The 20,921-nt window shown below is 41.9% G+C and overlaps 1 protein-coding gene across 1 annotated transcript; it reads left to right on the plus strand.

The window, feature by feature from the left end:
- Window positions 1–75: 75 nt before the first annotated feature.
- Window positions 76–20,295, plus strand: NCEH1 (neutral cholesterol ester hydrolase 1). Its single transcript, XM_062005889.1, has 5 exons — window positions 76–283; window positions 9,520–9,748; window positions 11,624–11,693; window positions 14,083–14,254; window positions 15,640–20,295. Exons 1-5 carry the CDS (start codon window positions 146–148, stop codon window positions 16,255–16,257), a joined length of 1,227 nt encoding a protein of 408 aa, XP_061861873.1. The 5' UTR covers window positions 76–145; the 3' UTR covers window positions 16,258–20,295.
- The last annotated feature ends 626 nt before the right edge of the window (window positions 20,296–20,921 follow it).

Here is a 20,921-nt window from a genome sequence, read left to right on the forward strand (position 1 = left end):
CGTCAGCCTGGGCTGGCGCACGGCCGGCGGGGACGGAAACGCCGCGACTTCCTCTGTGGGAGGTCGGGCCTGGGGCGGGGAGCTCCCCGCGGGGAGCCACGGCGAGGCGGCACCGCGCACCGCGGGCGGGGCGGCAGCGGCGGCGATGCGGGCCGCCTGGGTGCTGCTGACGGCGCTGGCCGCCCTGGGCGCCTACTACGTGTACCTGCCGCTGCCCGGCACCGTGTCGGACCCCTGGAAGCTGATGCTGCTGGACGCTACCTTCCGGGCGGTGCAGCAGACGGTAAGGCGTTACGGCCCCGGTCCCGGCTCTGAGGAGGCGGAACGACACCTCCTGCCGGGCTCGATGCGCGCCGCGGTATCGGAGACGTCTGGCAGCGGCGGTCGCCCCGCCGTGTCCGGCCCGGGAGAGCGAGCAGCGGGAGCGGCGACCTCGGGGGAGGCCCCGCGCAGCCCTCCCGGCCCGGCCCCGGGGTCCCCGCGGCCTCAGGAGCACCCGGCGCATCCGCGGGCAGCTGAGGGGGTGTCAGCAGCATCATCGACATCGCGGCTGCGGACGGCCGGGGCCAGTCTCCCTTGCAGTGGGTCGTTATCGCGTCTAGGAGGGGAAGATGACGTGAGGTGGAGCTGCGGGGCCCGGCTCGCTGAGGGGAAAGCAGCGGGCAGCGCCGGGAAAGGGTCGCTCGCGCTGGTCGCGGTTCGTCCTGAAGAGGAAATCAAGCGTGCGCCTTTCAGTACAGCTGGCACCCAGTCTCATTTGGGCTTCGCGGGGCAGATCTTACTAGATGTCGTTTCGTCTGGTTTCTAACTTGCAGATTTTTTGATTAAATAAAAAAGGGTTTCATTCGGATACATTAATTATGCTTTAGAGAAAGGAGACATTGGGAGGCTCTTTCTAATATTAAACTGCCTCGATTTGGAATTGTATTATTAAACAAAACTCCCCGAATGCTCGATTTTGCTGCAATAGGCCCCTTCATATCTCCCTCGTTTTCTGTCGATGTTTTTATGCTGGCGGGGGGACTGGTCTAGATGATCTTTCGAGGTCCCTTCCAGCCCTTGAGATTCTGTGATTATGTGATCACAAACTTCCTGATAATGGCTTTAGTTATGAACTTTATTTTCTTCTAGGACAGTCTGATCTTTTACAAGGACTAATCAGTCATAGTCAGGCCCATGGTACTGTAAATGCAAAAGCTGTTTTTTTGTGGGGTTGTTTTTTGTTTGGGTTTTTTTTATTTCCTAGCACCATTTCACTTTACTAAGTTCATTCAAAATGTACAAAAACTTTTAGGAGTAAAAGTTGTGCCTAAAAGGCATCAGCATATTCAAAAAGAGATTAAATGAATTAATGGACAGAGATCCTATCAACAGATACCTAAAGGACTAGATAATAATGTACCTTCCATGTTCCTAGCACAGCCACTGCAGATGCTGGAAAGCATGAGGAGAGTTGACCCCACGGTGTCCAGACTTATATGCTCTGCCTGAATACCTTCTCTGCTTGCCACTGTTGGACACAGAGGCTGGGAGTAGATAGACCACTTATCTGGGCCACTGAGGCAACTTCTCATGGCCCAAATGTATCACTGGATCAAAGCTTGTCTCTAGGATGAAAGGATAAAGCGTGTTTGCTTGCATACGCTCCCAGATGTCTGTGATGAAACTTAGGCAGACATGGTGTACAATAGCTTCATTCTGCAGTAAAATCTGTGGCTTGACATTCACTTGCTCCCTATTGTTACCTCAAGTGACTGGACAGTGAGTGCTCAGCTTGACAAAATTCATTGATATGGACAGAAGAGCTATCATGCCCCCTCAGCATGCTGCCTGCAAAACACATTGTAGCAGTTTAGCTGGGAACACCTGAATCAAGGCCACAACCTCTAGATGAAGGAGACCTATCTTTAGAAAATCATATGACTAGGTTTATGTTGTACACTGGGCATAGATGAATTCTGGTGCCCCTAGCTTGGAGGCTGAAGGGTGTCTCTTGTAGGATAGTCAAGAGGTCCTAATCCCAAGAGAAACTGACAGGACAAAGCTGGAGCAAATTGGCAGGCAGAGCTGAGGTTCCCACATCTGTCCCCACTCTCTAGAGTTCTCTGTTAGGGGAAGAGGTAAATTTCTTAGTTGTTTACATCTCCAGCCTTAGAAGTACAAACTTCTATAGGGAGAAAAATTACTGAACAAGTATAATAGAAAAGCATAAAAGAAATGTAGTGTTAGACATGCCCTGAATGACTCAACAGGTAAGCCTCGGGTCATTTGTTTCTGAAGAGAAAGCAAAGGTGCTTTCCAGGTGTACAGAAGTTTTTCCAACGCTGAGAGACAGCACAAAGCCAGGAGTAAATGACTGCCATTAAGAAGGAACTGTGTGAGCTGAAGTTAGGACTGTAAAAGTTAAGCTGAGGTATTTACTTTGTTAGACAGCTTTTGTGTGTGTGTATATAAAATAAAGTGCATGTCCTTTTGTAGAGCTCAGCTTCCCTTTTCTTCCTCTCCCAAGTATTGCAAGACCAAATGATTTAACATTCCTCTAAGTGTGACCATTGAACTTTCACCCACTTCTGAATGTATTTTCAGCTTGCTATTTATTACTTTCCTCTGCAGGTTTGATAGCAGACAGAAGTACATTTCTGACTCTACAATCTTTGAAATATACTGCAATCCCTTTTTTTCCAAGAGCAAGAAACAAGCTTCATGTGCTTCAAATACAATTGATTGTCTTTTGCTCATTTTTAAAACAGATCTGTGAAGGCTCTGACAATTAAGCATGAGAATTTCTTGTTAAGGAGACTATGTTTTTCTCAGTGCATTAACAGTCACACTAATAAAAGCAATCAAGCTGTCACTGGCTTTCAGCATACTAATGATAAGGTTTTGCATTTCCATGTAGAGTTTTGTCTCAGTCAGCTAGAAATTTTTTACAAGCTTGGAACTAACTCAATCTCCTGGCTCAGCATGAGACACTTCAATAAATATTCTAGTATAATTACATGGTTAAAAAAATGCTTATAGGGCAGTGTCTGTAATTAGTTTCAAAACATATCACAGACAGGAGACCAATACTGTTACCATCATTTGAGGGAGAAAAGAGATAGGAAGAGATGGGAGTTCCTTATCCAAGATCACAAAAATTCCAGTGTCACAGCTGGAAACTGAGCTGGGTTTTCAAAGCCTTGCTCCTGTGCTCTCTTTAATGTTCTGTGCTGCGCTGCCCTGGAATGAAAACAGAGAATCTTCAGACTTTAACAATATTAATGAGTTAATGTGGAAGTGTTTAACTGAGAGCAATTTGCCCTTCTCACCTATCTTAAAATGAGACATAACATTGTTACAGAAAACCGTGATATCATAGATATTGCCTTACTTGGAGTCTGTCAAGAAGTGTCTAAATAATTGTGCTGTTAACATCAGGACTGGTACAGGTGTCTTTCACTTCTTCCCCTAACCACTCTCCCTTATCAGTAGAGAGAGCAATGTATGTTTATTTAATAAGCCCTTTGAAATAAGTTATTTCTGAACACTATTTTCAAAATACTTGGTATTCTCTTTGCATGGCAAGGAAGAAGGGAATTTTTTGGAACAGGGACAGCTGTTGGCAGAGGTTTGAAAGGACAAATGTGTTGGTATAGAAGCCGTCAGACATAGATGGAAGAAGGTAGGCAGCTGTGCAGGGGAGAAAAATGTCTTCATATTTATACTTACCAGCCAAGTGATTCCTTCATGCTTCTTTGCCACTCGCTTTCAGAATAAAACCTAAGGCATGAGACATCAACATTCAGGATTAGAGAAACAGTAATTAGTTCTTACAGTCATTTTAATATCTGTCTACCCATATATTTTAGACTATGTGACTTCTGGACCGATGTAAATCATAGTTGTAGCCAGCCAAGTAAGTTGTTGATGTTTTTGCATGGAAGAACATGGACTTGGAATTGTTTTACAGTAAACTAACTTGTTAGTCGTGTTGAGTAGGTCTCACCACACTGGATGTCCTGATTTCAGTAGCAGCTAACTTCTGTCTCTGCCTAGTATGAAAGCAGATTCTCATGGGTGAATAAGTATGTGCACAAGACCTTACCTTAAAAAGTAATCTAGTTTCTCCTTCTAATTAATAAACTGCAAAGCAGTCTTCTTGGCTTCTTTTCTGGTTTAAAGGAAATTTGTAGAACTGAGAGCACTTGTCTTGAAGGACTGCCTTTATATAACAGAGTTAAAAATACATGTTCTCCGCTGGATGGTAATGTGTGTGCATTAAGAAATGGGTCTGTAAAATAAAAGAAAATAGACATTCACCTTTAAACAAGTTCAACTGCATGAAATACATACAAAACAACAGGTTCTGCACACAGCTCAATGTGGAAATGATGCTTGTTTATTTTTTTGCTAATATCTCATTTTTGAACAGATATTGTAGTTGGCATCTTGGACTGTAATGTTGTAGAAATGTGTTTTGCAAAGTAATGCCATGAGAATAGTACCTGCATCTTTTAAGGTAGGAAGTTTAGTCTTAGACAGTTCTGTCTCTTGAGTTCCAGCATCATTACTCATTTGAATCATGAGTGAGATTTGGCTTAGTCCCAGCTGGTGTTGTATGAAAAAAAGAGCTCTGTCTGTTTGCTTAATTCCTGATCCTGCCGAGGCCTCCAAGGTCAGTGCAGGACCTTGGGTCTGACCAGCTGCAAAGGCAGCAGAGGAAGCAGCTGATGCGTTCAGCTTGGCTTCAGAGGTGTGCTGCCTTCATGGACCAGCTGAATGCAACCCTGTTGCAATAATTCCTCGGCTAAAGGTCAGAGATGTGAAACTGGACAGTGTCAGCTATGGAGGTCATATGAGGACACAGAATCCCAATGTGCTGAGTACCGTTAAAGGTTAAAAAACGTTAGCAAGGGAAAAACTTTTGGGTCAGGTTTTTTTTCCAATACAGAACGTGTGACTAATGGAATACAGGTTCACGAGGGAGATGAGCATAATAGCAGTGAGCATCTGGGATTCTACCATGAAATTACCAGCTGAGGAGCCAATAGAAGAATCCTAATAGTTCTGGGATAGACATTGGTGATTAAAGGTGAAGTAATGGTGCCTCTGTGCAGCAGTACCTTGTTCATTCTGTCTGCTTTTTATGCCAGCCTGGACTCTTTTCTTCATTTGTTAACACTTTACTCCTATGTCAATTAAATCTTTCAATATCTGTTACTCCTCACCAAAGAATTACCAGGAGGAAGGTGACAGTCTTGAACAGCTCTTTTGGGTCACTGGGTTGTCCCTATCTGAAAACATGTTACAGTAGTGTCCTTGTAAAAGAGAGGGAGGTTGTGGCTTGTAGGAGCTTTGTCTGACTTGCTGGAAAGCTGGCAAGCATTACAGTGTGAGCGTAGGCAGCCATGGGTCACAAAATGAAAAGCTGCAGCCAGAAATGAGCAATAGCTTGTCAGTAGGACTACTGTAACGTGTCTACAGCATATCTACAGTGGTTATTGGCTGAACTGGCTCAAACAGCACGAAAACACTCATATTTGTCTCACTAGCCTAAGCCTCCTCTCCCGGGGTCCCCCTGCTCATCCAGCTCTGCCTCTTCTCCCAGCAGCTGAGCTCTCTCAGGGCGTCAGCATATTGCTCAGTCCAGCTCAGACTGCTGTGATGTTCACCAGCCACATATCCCCAGAGTTACCTGTTCAGAAAACAAGTGTTTATTCATAGGGATGCACAAAAACAGTCTGTACAGGGCAACATTTGCAGCTGTGACCCAGATTGAGTGATGTGCAGTGCCTTGGGCTGGCAGAGCAATTCTGGGCTAATTGCTCACAGGGCTTTCATCTTTATACTATCTCTTCTTGTCTGTGAGTTTGTCTCTTTTTTTTAATTGTAGTCTTAATTTCCCCCTTGTCCTTTTGCTTTATCTTCTTTTTCACTAGCTTTTATTACTACAGCACTGTCTGCTGTCCCTCCAGAGAACGTCACTGTTCCTCCCATCTCTTCCAAGTGCACTTACATTGTAATTCTCAAACATATTTAAGTGCTATATTTGATAGCCTGCAACAGTCATAGAATGGTAGGGGTTGGAAGGGACCTTTAGAGATCATCTAGTCCAACCCCCCTGCAGAAGCAGGGTCGCCTAGATCAAGTTGCATAGGAACGTGTCCAGGCGGGTCTTGAAGACCTCCAAGGAAGGAGCCTCCACAACCCCTCTGGGCAGCCTGTCCTGAGTGGTGTCACAGGGAGGGTGGTAAAAATCATGAATACCAGCAAAGTTCAAACCAATTATTGCTCACATGAGATGACCAGATGGTTTTATAATGGATTTAAGGCAATCCAACCGTGGGCTGCTACCAAAATGGCTGGTCTCATCCTTTTCCCTACTCCCTCTCTCCTGCCTTGGGTTGTCAGTAAGATGGTGACCTGGTTGAAGTTTGCTCTTGTTTCTCTGTTTTTGCTGGATTCGTGCTGAGCTCACACAGCAAGTTCATGCTGTGAGGTTTCCTGTCATGAGGCTTCCCGTTCATTAGTGCCACATAAGGAAGATGCCAGGGTAGCACAGTCAACAGGGTGGGGAGGTCTGCCCTTTGAGTGGCAACTATTAAACACATCTTCTTCTGCCAGTAGCTATATTACAGAGTGTTAAGATATATAATATCTATTTAAAGTATTTATTTGCAGAGAAAAAATATGTATAAGAATTTTATTTGTAAGAAGTTTGGACAAGACTATCTGTCTGCCAGCAAAAAGTGCAATCCTGATGCCATGTAAAGGACAAACAAATAGCCTGGTTAGATCAATGTACTTACAAAGAATCTGTCTGATAAGTGTTTGGCAAAAAAACCTGCCTGTGCCTAACAAAAAAAATTAGGACTGTTGCTGTTGTACCCTGATGTACAAAGCATCTCTTCCAGGTTTCTGGTTTTTTGGATTCTTGGAAAGAGTGGTCTTTTATAGGGGGGAAAATAACCTGAAAGAGTGTGATTAAACTGCAGAGCACCGTGGCCCTGTGCAGGTTAAGAACAGGGCAGAACACTTCCCAGTAAACAACACTAACTGGCCTTGAAAAGAAAACATCTCTGATTCCAGGGAACATGTGGTAATCTCTTCTACAGAGAATGTGAGCTGAAGTGAGAGAAAACTAAAATGGGCCATTTATTGCAGCACAGTTAGGCAAAAAAACTTACAAAACTCCTGTTTTCCTTGGCAGTAGTTCTAAAATTGCTTCCCAGAGGTTACCTTCCCCAAGACCCTCCGTGGGGCACAGAGAGGATCAGATCCTTGGCTGGCTGCATCAGTGGCAGCCCAAGAAGTTGTGTGCCAAATTATTAATAGATATACTGCTCTTCAGATTTCAAACTCAAACTGGGTTTTCCTATGGGAGTTTTGAAGTAACGATGGGAGAAAAACATGATCTGAAACTCAGATACACAAACAGCCTTGTGAATTCAGCATTTCTTCCTGTCGAGCAGATGCTTTGTGTTTCTTCTCCCAGAGAAAAGCCTTGTGGTAGGAAGAAATTATATTCCATCCAAAAAGCAGCAAATGTTTTAAAATTTGGATTCTCACCAAGGTATTAGCAGGGTGATATTACTACAAGCTAAAGCAAGACATGAAAGCCATTTCTGTAAATTCTTGTTTTGGAAATGGATTCCTCTCCCTGTTCTCATAGCAGCCCATTGTATTTAGCATAGACTTTTGGGGAAAAAATAGCAAAGCTTTTCTCTTTTCTGCAGCAATCTGCTGTGGAAGTGGGGCTCTGCAGGGCCTTTTCTATACAGTGCCTGACTGAAAGCCAGTGCTTACATTTTATTTACATTCAAACTAAGATGACAGACTAAAAAGTTACCTGTAAGGAGCTGGGGCTGTAGACCTCAGGAGGCAGATCTTTCGATGCTGCTGAATGCTTCCAAATTTGCTTTTCCTCTGGAGGTGTGGGTTTGCCTCCCTCAGCTCTTCCATTGCTCCTGGCAGAGGAGCTGAAAGTGGCTCCCAAAACTGTACTGCACAAGTACATAAAAAACTCAAGCCAAGCAAATGCAAGAGCTGTCCTTGCAAACAAACAACAGTAGCCAGAAAGAGACTCTGTAACTAACTCTTATTTGCAAAATCATCTCTGTCACAAAGAACCAGACTTGGTATCTGCTTAGTTTTTGGATAGGTTAAACTATGGCAGCTCTCTGTTCTTCGCAAAGTGAATGTGGTTAGACCGGTACCTGGGTGACCCTGCTCTTTCAGGTGTCAGTATCTGTAATTCCTACTAGCAATTTTGTACCAGTCCAGCAGTACTAGCAGAATTTAACGAGTAAAGTGGTAATTGTGTACACAAGCCCCATGGCACCGAACACTACACCTCTTATTCCAAGTATTTGTTACCTGTATGTAAAATAAAAGGCCGCTTCTGACAGCTTTCCTAACAGTAGTGGTCCTGCAGGAGTACAGTAAGTGTATGTATTAATTTTACCTCCCAACACCATTATCTTGACTAAGTTGAGCAAGAGGCTTAGCTGATTATCCAGTTCCTAGCCTTCAGCACTGGGACACTGATTAGCTTTGCAAAAGGCCAGTCTGGACATCTTAGTCCCTGCAGGCCTTTGGCTCACTCTTTGCCACCCCTTCTGCATCGTCAAGGGAATGGGAACAAGCATGTACCACAAACAGTGTGCAGGTCAGATATGGGGAGCAGGTTGTGACTGTTGAGGCTGGAGGAGTTCCTTGGATCCCAGTGCTGTGTGCTGAGAGAAACAGATTTTTAATCTGTTTGGGGCAAAGTTTAAAAAATAAACAGGAAAATACAAATCCTGGATAGCCAAAGAGGATAAAATCACCCTTTTACTATTAGAAGACAGAAAGATCTGCTCATTCTTCATTTTCATAGTGTTTTACCCCTACAAGAAAAGTAACACAATTCAGTCTCTGAGGTTGGGGAAGAAAATCACTAGCTTGCCATAGTCCCAAGATCCTTCCCAGTTCAGCAGGTAAATACAGGACAAGCCAATAAACATCCATTGTATTCCTTTAAGTGTGTTCCTATTTTTATATTTCTTTCCAGCCCCTGAGAGCTTTCTTACTTCCCAAGCGGAAAGACTTGTGCTTTGGGGTGGAACAAGAGAAATGCTTTGCATTCTTCATACCTTACCACCACAAAAACTTTGCCAGTGCGGTACTGCCCTCTGCTAGCACTGGTCTGAGGAGCTTCACAAGTCCCATAGTCAGGTCAGGTTTGTCTGCTTTTGAAGGGGCTTTCAAAGGCAAGGATACCAGTGCTCCTTCAAAGCTGTCTTGATCCACATAGTGCCATGGTTTGATTTATTTTGACAACAGAGAGTTTTTGTGGACTTGGTTTTGTTTTAATGCAGCTTTAAAAGTATTGGAGGCCTTTGATAAGTCCTTTTCCCGGTGACTATTCTAAGTACCTGTGTTCTGATTTTATATAGGACCTGCCCTTTGAAAATGGCTGAAAACAGCAATGTGGTATTGTCTGGTATGCTCTCAAGTAACAGAAACCTCCCTTTTTTCTTCTTGTTTTTCTCCTAGTGTCACCTGATTCACTATCTGAGGCTCAGCCACCACTTGATTGTTCTGAATTATTTGATTTGTACCTTTGACAAGCTGAAGTCTGTCTCCTCCGAAGACATTAACATCACAGATGCTGTTTTTGACGGTGTGGAAGTCAGAGTGTTTGAACCTCCTGCAAGGGGAGATGAAAGGCTCAAGCGCAGCGTTGTTTACATCCACGGAGGGGGCTGGGCCTTGGCAAGTGCAAGTATGTGTCTGCCAGTAATTAAATAGGATCTTGGTCTGGTTTTCTTCTAGCAGCAGAAGCCAAAAGCTGTTTTTCCTGCCAGGGGTGACAATTTTGCTAATATGCACATGAATTCAATAGTAAGTGTCTACACTCTGGTAGATCAGCTCTAAGGAGGGAAGGGGGAAAATACTGTGAACACATAGCAAAAATGCATATCTTACCCTCATGTGAGCTGTAAAAGGACCAAAAGGCTAATTTTGTTACATCCTGAGAGGACTAAATAGCTTATTGTTGACATTTCTGGGATGCCTGAATAAGCTGTTTGGGCCAGTCCCTTGTTTTCTGTGGTCACATGCAAAAGTCCATCCTTGGTGACCAGGATCCAGTGACTATGTGTAAGGGTTTTGCTCCATTTTCAGACAATAATTAGCATGAAAGAGAGCTGAAGGAGACTGCATGTAACAGCATTGCTAATGTTTGGCTTTTAAATGACACGTGCTTGGGAATACACACTGCTGATCACAGACAGTGGGCAGCATGGTGAAGCAAACGGGCTTCTGTCAAAGTTCCCATCTTGTGGTCTGGCTCCCTTCCTAAGAGGATCACTGCCACCACTAGCAGAAATTACCTTGAAAATTAGTACTGTTTACTCCAATTAATTTGGAAGCCACAAATATGGTCAGAGAAAGTAAGACATAGATAATTATAAGCTTACCACTGATCCTCCCATATAGTACAGGAGGAGAAAAGCCTTGAGAGGAGGAAGGATGTGGGGTTCTTGTGGCTGATCCAGATCCACATCTGTCAGCAGTCTTCCCACTTTTTCTTCTGTGGAAATATAATGCTCCTGTGACATATATACAGCCCTGATGCATTCTCCAGCTCCATCTATAGAAAAGAACATTAATGGAGTTTTCTGAAACAGAGACTCGATTGCATTTGGACTATGTGTGTATAAGTCACTTAAACCATGATCTGAGAGTTGGGTTCCTAAATAACTTTAACATTGGTCCTTCATGTGCCTTTAGAAATCTGTGTCTCTTTGTCCCAGAGTCTTACAGCAGTTAAAAAGTTTGCTCATCTTCCTACAAAGGATCTGTGCTTTGAGACAAATTTACTTAGGCCAACCTAAGTGATGTTTGTTAGCATCCAGCCCACCTCCTTTCGTCTGTAACAGTTTGCATGTGACTCTTGTTGTGCAAAAAGTTGATATTAAATGATGGTGCTTTGTTTGGATGACTGGAACTCAGCCTTGTCAGATGCTGTCCTCGAGTCCAAGATGCAAAAGTTAATGGCAAAAATGTTACAGCTAAATATTAAATTCAAAGAGTAGCCACTTTAGAAACCATTGAGTGCCTTAGTGTATTTTATGGTACCCAGAACCAACGATTAAGTAACTGGAAAGGAACAAAATTAAAGAAAATCGGTCCATTGATAAGTAGAATAGCTGTGATTAATCTTCCTTTAAATGAGCAGTTCAGTTGACATTAATAGGGCAACTCATTTGAATCTAAGCAGTACATGCTATAATAAAATGAACAACAGGCAGTGACTCATCCGGTGATAACTGTCTCTGGATGCTATTGCCCCCAAGCCTCTGAGTACCTTAAATTTTGTCCAACTGAGAGAATTATGATAGGTGGATGAAATGACGTCCCCCAAGTCACCAAGAAACAGACGAGAAAGAAAGCATTAGACTGCAGGACTTCTCAAGGTGTGAATTATGTCCCTTCTGCTATGTATTTGGTACTTTATCTGTTACAAGCTGATCTCATTTGCTTTGCTTGTATTTATGTTGTGTCTTTAGATTTTCTGAGAAGGCTTACGTGAAGGTTTGTGAATACTGACATAAGTGGACTCACGTATATCTAACATCATGTCCTCTCATTCCAGGAACAAGCCTTTATAACAACCTCTGCAGAATCATGGCTGAGTCTCTCAATGCTGTAGTTGTCTCAGTTGAGTGAGTAAACTAAAACTGCTTAAGTAATTGTAACATATTAAAAATATGTAATGTAGCTTTTCTGGCTTTTCCTTTGTTACTGGCTTATGTATAAGGCTTTACCTTGGACAGTAGTTCTCTACAGCAGTATGATATTTTTTTATCCTTTTAAAATTACAACAAAATCAAGCATTCATCTGAGTTATTTTAGAAGGAAGAAGTGTGGGAAAGTAGCACTGAATTCAGTTTGACAAATAACTAAAATGCAAATGTTAATACATCTTGCAGTTGTATTGGCATGTAAGGAGTGCAGCTAAAACCCAAGATCACTTGCCAACTTATGATTCTGTAAATACTTGTGACCTTTAAAAACAAACAAATAAGAAAGCCAAACACATTTGGACATGACACATACCCGAAGGAAGACTGAACCACATCTCTGTGCCTCCTCAGGTAGCAAGAGGGACTTTTCCCATCCTCTGTGGGCTCTTTCCCTGCTGCAAGGTTTATTTGTATATATATGAAAATAAAACATGTACACTGTTAAAAATATATATATTAACCTGTCTTAAAGTCTGTTTGTAAACCACAGTTTGTAAGTCATATTGAGCAACATGAAATTTATCAGATCATTTTACTCCTGCTCATTAACCAGAACACACTGTGGGGTCTGGCAGTTCCCTGCTGCTTCTTTAACTTGCTGAGCAATTCCAAGGTAAACTCACTACATGACTTAGATGACTCCAACTCGATTGGTACTTCCCGTCCTTATTGTCAAATTCAATATTTTCTTTTGCAAACTCAATCACTTGATACAGCTACTCAAGTTTCCCACCTGCAGTTGATTACATACCAAGCTCTGTAATGGAATTGCAATCTAATTATATATATATATATATATATTTGTCAAGGATTGGAACAGGCTGCCCAGGGCCTTGATGGAATCCCCAACCCTGGAGGGGTTCAGAAGCTGAGGGACGTGGATTAGTGGTGGCTATGGCAGGGCTGGGGTAGCTGTTGGACTCAGTGATCTCTTAAAGGTCCTTTCCAACCTAAGCGAGTCTATGATTCTATATGGAGTTGATATTACTCATGCAATACTTACAGCATGCTTTAAAGGGTCATTTTTTTTTTTACTTCTCTGTTGTTTCTTAGTAGAAACAATGAAATGTAGAACAGCAGCTATAGACTATTCGAGATGAGCAGCAATCACAGTATTGAGAAGTGCCTTAGGATTCTTTTTATGGTGGTATAATTCTGCCTGTTTCTCTGAGTTATTGTTTGCTTCTTCTCCTTAGCCATTATACCTTTCAATCAAGGTGTTTAAACTCAATTAGTAGAGACTAATTAGATTTCTCATTGGTTTAATTGCACAGCTCAACTTTCACAATACATGCACAGTCTGTTGCCCAGTTTTGTGAGGATTCCCAAAGGAATCTCTCATATTCCTTCATAGCTGATACAACATATAGACAGCTTTCTGAAAGCAGGTCAGGCTTGGAGTTTGAAACACTTTTTGTGTAACTTAAGTTTCAAATCTGTTCTGTGTATGAAACATTTTTTTTTTAGCTTAGGTTCTGAAGAAAATGTTTGGAATCAAAACTGGGTTTTGTTTAACTTGTTTCGCTTGGCTCTACTGAGAATATGTAAAATCTGTTGATGGAAAACCTACAAACAGAAAGACATGCTTTGTACCATAAGGTCTAGTAACAACTCTTAGAATACAAATTATTGAGTAAATATGAACAGACTTCTGCAGTGTTACTCAGAAACTGAGAAAATCTCATGAATGTGTCTCAGCAGCTGACTGTTCCTGGACAGACTGTTTGCTGTATGTGCCTCAGTCTCTCCACCTGCACAATGGGTATATTCCTGCTCCATTCCATTTAAAGGAGAGGAGAGGAATTACTGAATCTGTTGCACTGGGTATTCACTTATTGGCAGTTATTCATTTCATGGCACACAGGTCTAGCAAAGTTCATTCTCTTCTGAGCATTGGTAAAAATTCAGGAAACAGCACTGCATAGGTGGAATCTGTTGGGTGTACTACTTAAGGTGGAGATTTGGATCAAAAACATTTAATGACTCTTTTGCAAAGGGAGTTTTATTATTCAGTCATTTTTATAAGTTATCATTAAATCCTTTGTTGGGAAATCCTAGGAAAGTGTTGCACAGTTTTGTACTATGTTGGTATTGAACATACCTAGCAGATTTATGTTAACCTTTTACAATTAGAGCATTAATGGTAGGATTAAGTCTTACAGAAATATTGCACACCTCATATTTTCCCCATAATACTTATCTTAATGAAATAGTTACTTGCCATTAAGGAATACTTGATATCATCTACTGATCCTGAAAGAGAGGCACCTGGATGGTATTCATCGTGTTTCATCTCTTTTCTTTGCAGGTACCGGCTGGTACCAGAGGTGTGCTTCCCTGAGCAGTTCCACGATGCTCTTCGTGCCACTAAGCACTTTTTGCAGCCTGATGTCTTAGCTGAGTATTCAGTTGACCCCAGTCGAATTGCAATTTCTGGTGACAGTGCAGGAGGAAATTTGGCAGCTGCTGTGTGTCAGCAGGTAACATCCAGCATCCGTTCTGTGCAACAGTCCTTAATTCAGTGATCCATAGAGGTTGACAGATTCTTTGTGCTACATCATCAGAAGGTGATGTGCCAGCCCTAACAACAGAATGGTAGAAAGCCAACATCAAGTCACTTTGGAGAAGAAAAATGAGTCAATTGCAATATGAATCACATAGCTTGCAGTGTCTTACTACAGTTACTACAAGTTGTTATGGGACAGATTTTAAAGAGCAGATAGATAAATTACTTTTTTGAACCCCTGTTGCTGATGAGTTCTTTATTTTCTAAGTAGGCAGGAAGGTACACACATAATTTATCAATTTAGCTTCCTATTTGTAGATTCTGGTCTCTGAAAATATGTTCTTATTTCTTTCAAATACAAAGGAAGGACAAAGAAAACCACAATCAGTGAGCTTAATTCTTCTGCTAAATTGTCTTCCTGTAGCATTTGGCAAATTTAAGAAAATCTCTTTTGTGTATCTGCAGTTTAAATGTAATCTGAATGTAATCTAGTAAAGATTTTAAAGGCAGCCTTGGGCAAGTAGTAATGTTTTTCATGGATGAGTGAAATATTATTATTAGCTTTTTTCATACTGCCATAACCATTGGTGATAAGAGAGCAGATACTATTTCCAGACAACTAATTATCATGACAACCTTGCAATATTGAATTAGAGTGAAAAAATTAATGACACAATTACACTAAAAGTTTCAATACTGAGGACTGATAAACCTGACAGTACCATGTTTTGGGAAAAGCATTCCTAATTCTTTTTCCTGGTGCGTAATTTCATCTTTTAAACAAGACGAGATATGATAGAGGACTATGTATCTTGTGTAGAAGACAAGCAAAAATAAGTGTTTGCTGATTCTTCCAGTAAAGGAATTAGGGGGCACCAAATGTCTAAATGGTAGGCTCAAATCAAATGCAAATAGCAGGGTCAATCCAAACACAGAGGTGAGCATTTGCTAGGGAAAACTGGGGATGGCCACAATTTGCATTTGCTGAAGAAACAGTTAGATACATTCCATCCATGAAAAGCTGTTAAAGCAAGACTAGCTCCTTTAATTCAAGAGGTCCTTCAGATGCAAATAGTTAAAGTGTCACTTTACCCTGGTTTGGGTTTTTTTTTTTCTTCTTATACCCTTCAATAAGCCTCTGCCAGTGGTGTCTTTTGGAGATAGGAAACTGGGCCTGCCTGAATGGCCATCCTTGCAAGAGAAGGAAAAGATCAGGTTGCTAATATTTCATTATCTGCATAAGGGCAGAATTCAGCCTAAAAATTGTCAAATGAATTGTTGCTTGTATGGAGCTCTAGGTGGATACTGTAACCTTTCTTTTCTTTACAATCCCAATTCTATCCTGTATTTTTCCCACAGCTTAGCAAAGACGAGCATTTGACTGTCAGACCGAAACTGCAGGCTTTAATTTATCCAGTCCTTCAGGCATTTGACTTCAATACACCTTCATATCAGCAGAACATGAATATGCCCGTTCTTCCTCGTTACGTCATGATCAACTATTGGATAGATTATTTCAATGGCAATTACGACTTGGCTCACTCACTACTGATTAACAACCACACTGCTCTCGACGTTGGCCAAGCTCTGTCTTTCAGAGGACGTCTGAACTGGACATCTCTCCTGCCTTCATCGTTCAAAAAGAACTACAAGCCTGTAATACAAACCACAGGCAAAGCTGAAATCATCGAGGAGATACCAGCGCTGCTGGATGTACGAGCAGTCCCACTCCTTGCAGAAAATGAAACTCTGCAGCTGCAGCCCAAGACTTACATCCTGACGTGCGAGAACGACGTCCTGCGAGATGACGGGGTGATGTACGCCAAGCGCCTGGAGAATGCTGGCGTGGAAGTCACCCTCGACCACTTCCACGACTGCTTCCATGGCTGCATGATATTCACCATTTGGCCTACGGATTTCTCTGCTGGCATTCAGACCAGGAACAGCTATATTAGATGGCTGGATGAAAACCTCTGATGAGGCAGTCTCTCCAGCGGACACAGAGTGTACAACTCTGGTGTCTTGTTCTTACAAAAGAGCAAACAACGAAAAAGTGCACTTTCCCAACTTGTGACTTCAGCTGTTCAGCTGCAGCTGCTGGGGGTTACAGACCACTAACCATGGCATTTACTAGCTCCACTGGCCTTGACCAGAAAAGTATTTTGAGAAATAGCTTTGATTTATTTTTTTCCCCTTCTTTCAGATGACAATTTCCAACCACAAACAAAAGTGGAGCAGGGAGATCAGCATTCCTGTAGCACTCTTAACTGGCTGCAACATAGGAGCTTTGTCTCTTAATTAGGTACAAAGGCCACAATTTTCAGGTGCTGGGAAGTGAAGCCAAACACCTACATCTGCATATGTAAAAATGGGAGCTAGTTTTCAATAGCTGTGAGCATTTGATGTCAAAGTAGGTGGAGCACTCTCATCTTTGACAGCAGAGCCATGCATTTGAATGTCCAGCATGGATTTAGGTGTTGGCTTTTAGGCAAATGGTTCCTTTCATTATTCTTTTGACAAAAAGCTCTTCTAGGTAGTTAAGATGATGCTTGACAAGTGTTTTAGCTAAACATCCAATTCAGCTTTGGAATTTGATCTTTATTGCCTTTTAATTATTTATAAAAGCACAGGACTGAAGATACTTTCAATAAAAGGTATTAACGCATACTTACAAGTACATAAAATTAAATGTATGTGTAACAGCAGAATCCAGGTTGCTTATGTGAGAGGACTTCAAAGCTGACTACTTGTTTGGCTAAAGAATGTGACTCCCATCTGTATTCAAAGCCTCAGTTGTGTGACCTCCTGACAGAAAATACTGAGCTGACTAAAAATAATCTGCTGTGTGGTTTGCACTAATGTTTGTAATTAATAGCAGACATTTTTATTCATTGACTTTTCTTTTGTGCTTGTAGTGTTTACTGTATTTCATGCTTCCTGGAAGGAGGGAAGCAGGCAAACAGAAGTGGGCTCTCATCTATTATGGAAGATTTTAACCTGACCTTTGCAGGTAAACCGTCTTGTAGGCTGACCCAAAAGTCTGAGTAAGATGATCTCACTATTGTGCAACAACTCTCTACAGTTTCGGCCAGGCAGGACAGGGAAGTGAAACCACTTGTGACAGTGTATATGTATTGCCCAGATCCACACAGCTTGCAGAATTTCAGGCTGTGTCAAAATCCCTCTGTTTGTAGGCAAAAAGGAGAGAATGGCTGACCCATAACTAAAAGAATGGATTAAATTCATCCTCAGCTTTACCACAGTCTTCCTGTGGCATCCTGGGAGAACAACTTCATCTCCTGCTGCCTCAGTTTCCCTTTCTGCAAGAGGGAGTAGTAATTTCCTACCTCACAAAGGAGCTGTGAAGCTGAATTCACAGGTGTTGGTGAAGCACACAGATGTGGTGATCCTGTAGCTTTTGGGTTTCCATCCTTCTCTAACAGCCTGGCTTGTAACAGATGGTGCTGCTAAGCTGTGGGTCCTTCTGGGCAATAAGCTCAGCTCTGTCCTGGCTTCTGTCAGGGTACCATAAGGTCTGGCTTCTTGGCTGTTGGGAGAGCGTGACAAAGGCAATTTCATTAGAGCAGTTCTTACGACAGGATTCTGAAAAGTTCTTTTTATTAAAACCCCACAAGACACTGTTAGATCCACCTGTCTTCTGTCATTAAAATATACACAGATCAGTCGGCTTTCACTGGCTTTGCTGAATCATTGCTTCATAGAAACATCAGCTTGGTAATGGGGTTGTATGTATCAAGAAAAGCAGCTAATGAGACAAGGCCTCGAGGTAAACTCAGCCTTGGGGGCTTGGAACTCATTCCTGGGCATAGGTTCACACAGAGGCCACAAGGCAAAGCTTTTTCAACAGTGGCCCAAATGCTTCTTCCAATTAGTTCACTACAAAGACTCAGTGGAATTAGAGCAGCCGAGTGACAATCTGAGTCAGATCAATTTTAGTCAAGATATCTAATTAACACTGTAGAATAATTCTAGCTTTTTTTTCCTGGATTGAAAGCCTCCTTCCCCCATCACACAACTTTAGCAGATACCATTTACACTTAAACAGCAACCATTCACAAGAAAACTTACTGATCTGTTCCAGAGTCCTTTTCCCCTCTATGGAGATAGCTCTGTTTACTTGACTTTAAACTATGAGTTAGAGTGAAAAATACCCCACTGTTGCAGTGAGCTGTAACAAGAAACTTCTTCCTGAAAGAGTAAACTCATGTCAGAAAAGATGTAATTTATATCTACCCACTGTTATTGAAAGATGGTAACTGTAGTACTGGGAAAAAGTGGTTAATATTCCTATGAATTCCCTAATGATTCAGTTTGCTTGAGAGCTGTCTGCAAAGCTTTAGATCAGTTATTTGTTTATAGCTAAGTTATAAATATCTGCTAGGAAGCTATAATATCATTGCTGCTGGGTTGTTTTTTTAAATGAAATGGAGAGCTGGAATATAGATATTCACGGAGTCAGTTGTGAATTTCTTTCATGCACTGAAGCACATTAAAGTCTTGGCACAAGAAATGGTAGTAAGTATATAACTGGACTGAATGTGTTTACTAAATCATCATCAGCTTGACATGAGATCCAAGATCTCAGCACAACTTGGATGGGATGTTACAGTATTAACTGGTTCTATCAAAATACGTTGACTACTTTTATCATGCAGCTGTATGGTTTAGGTACATGACAGCTGCAAAAATCTGTGATGGATCCTGTAATATCTAAAAAGAGGTCAGAGTTCCAGCTATAAAAAGACCTTTCAGTATCTGTCTGCACGAGACACTTGATTAAAATCCAGTGTAAACCTCAAAGTGAGTGTTAGTCCAAACTCATCTTTCCTCCTCCTTGGCTTTGTTCTCCTTTGCATAGAGTCTCTGTGCCTGAAGTTGAAAGTTTGGGGTTACTTCCAGATGAGCTGCTGCAAGCTCTTAGAAACTGAGCAGCAGCTCAACTGAGCTCAGCCAGGGCTGGGCTACAGAAAGCTGATGCCTGCTAGCAAGAGTTTAAGATTAATACATGTTACAACACCTCAATTTGCTCTTGTGTTTAGTCTCCTGAAGCATTCGCTTTCCTGGTTATTTCACAAAGCAGTTTAGGGCACTTTACACATTGTAGGATCAGGTCAAGTGTTTGTAGCAGTATTTCACCTGTGCAGGTTGGTGTAGTGAAAGAAGATACTCAGTAAGTTTGTCTGCTTGTCTTTTCATTAAATCAATTAGTATGGTTAGATACTTTTTGTAGGTAGCTTTTTCTCCCCTCCTACAATAAGATTTGCAAGAATGTCTTGTTCCTGATGGCTGTCAAAATGTAAACTTCAACATAATCCCCAAACTTCACATAATGGAACCTGTAGTCAGTTGTGTTCTACTTTCATAGACCTGGGGACTGTATTAGCAGGTCCCCGGTATTCTGGCCAGTGTTTGCAGGAATGAAGAGAAGTTTTGTCTCCTTAGCTTAGGACTTCTGAAAGGATGGGTAGTCAACATTTCTGAAAGCCCAGACCTGTTTAAAGATACTTTGTGGTGCATAAAAATCCCCAAATAAATTGAATTTCCTAACCTTCGTGTAAGTAATTCCAAAACTGCATCCCCAGCCAAAGCAGAGAGGCCATTGTGGCTTTTAGGGCTTACAAACTACAAGAGAAGTGCTTTAGCCTTCAAACATTATTTTGTAGTGTGTGGGCCTCTAGATTTTTAAATTTTGTACCAAACTTTTTCAAATCAAAATAATAGAAGTAGGTTAATGTGTGTTTAAATCTTTTTAAGCTGCTATGACCCATAACAATGATGTTTAAAAAAGCTCCCAAACCAGCTGGTTTAATGTTCTCTTATTTATGATGTTCAGAACCCCAAAGTACAACACACTGGATGTGGGTGCATTCAATATCTTATGCATGACCCTTTTTTTTTCCCCCAGTGCAGGGGAAAGATCTTGTAAGACCTAATGAGCAAGTGTGATTGATATGTGCTATCAAAATGAGGAACAAATAAATGAAGTGAAATGTATCTGTGGTTCTTTTTTATTTCAGGTGTTACATTAAGATATTTAAGACAGCACTAAGGGTGTTACAGAAAACTGCCTGTCCCACAAACACTGTGGCAATATCAGGATGGGTGCAGTACACTCAGTGCTGTCGAGATGTGGGATTCAGAGTATGTGGAGGAAGAAAGAAAGGGATTTTGATGGTCAACCTGGTCATTTCATTACTGTCACATTTTAGTCTGGGGTTTTGAATGAAAAGATAATCATCCAGGCTCTAGCCAGCAGAGGGAGCGTGTGAAACAAAGACTCGTTTGAGAAGGTCTGTAAAACCGAAAGCGTTCTTGTGGGAAACAAAGCAAAACATTTGTGGCGGATCAGCCCTGACTTGTGAGTTCACACATGGACAGGGCATAAAGCTCACGCCGGTGGGGAATTACTCAGACTTGGTGCCAAAAGAACTCACTACCTCAGAATCATTCCTCAGCGTGAATCACTCAGTCCTTGGTGTGCTGTAAGGAGGGTTTTCAGGTGATCTTGTTGATTCAGCGAAGGGCTTGGGGCTGTGCTGGTGCCTGTGCCTGGCTCTCGTCAGCAGAAGAGAAAGGGTGAGGGAATGCCCCCCGGGGAAATCTGCATCACTGCACCCAGG

This window comes from Colius striatus, chromosome 12 (genome assembly GCF_028858725.1).
Source record: "Colius striatus isolate bColStr4 chromosome 12, bColStr4.1.hap1, whole genome shotgun sequence".
NCBI lineage: Eukaryota > Metazoa > Chordata > Aves > Coliiformes > Coliidae > Colius > Colius striatus.

Excerpts from the sequence above, each read along its gene's own strand:
- NCEH1 (XM_062005889.1), top strand. The coding sequence starts at position 146 with ATGCGGGCCGCCTGGGTGCTGCTGACGGCGCTGGCCGCCCTGGGCGCC. Across the intron at positions 284-9,519 it reads TCCGGGCGGTGCAGCAGACG|TGTCACCTGATTCACTATCT; the intron begins GTAAGGCGTTAC and ends TTTTTCTCCTAG. Across the intron at positions 14,255-15,639 it reads CAGCTGCTGTGTGTCAGCAG|CTTAGCAAAGACGAGCATTT; the intron begins GTAACATCCAGC and ends TTTTTCCCACAG.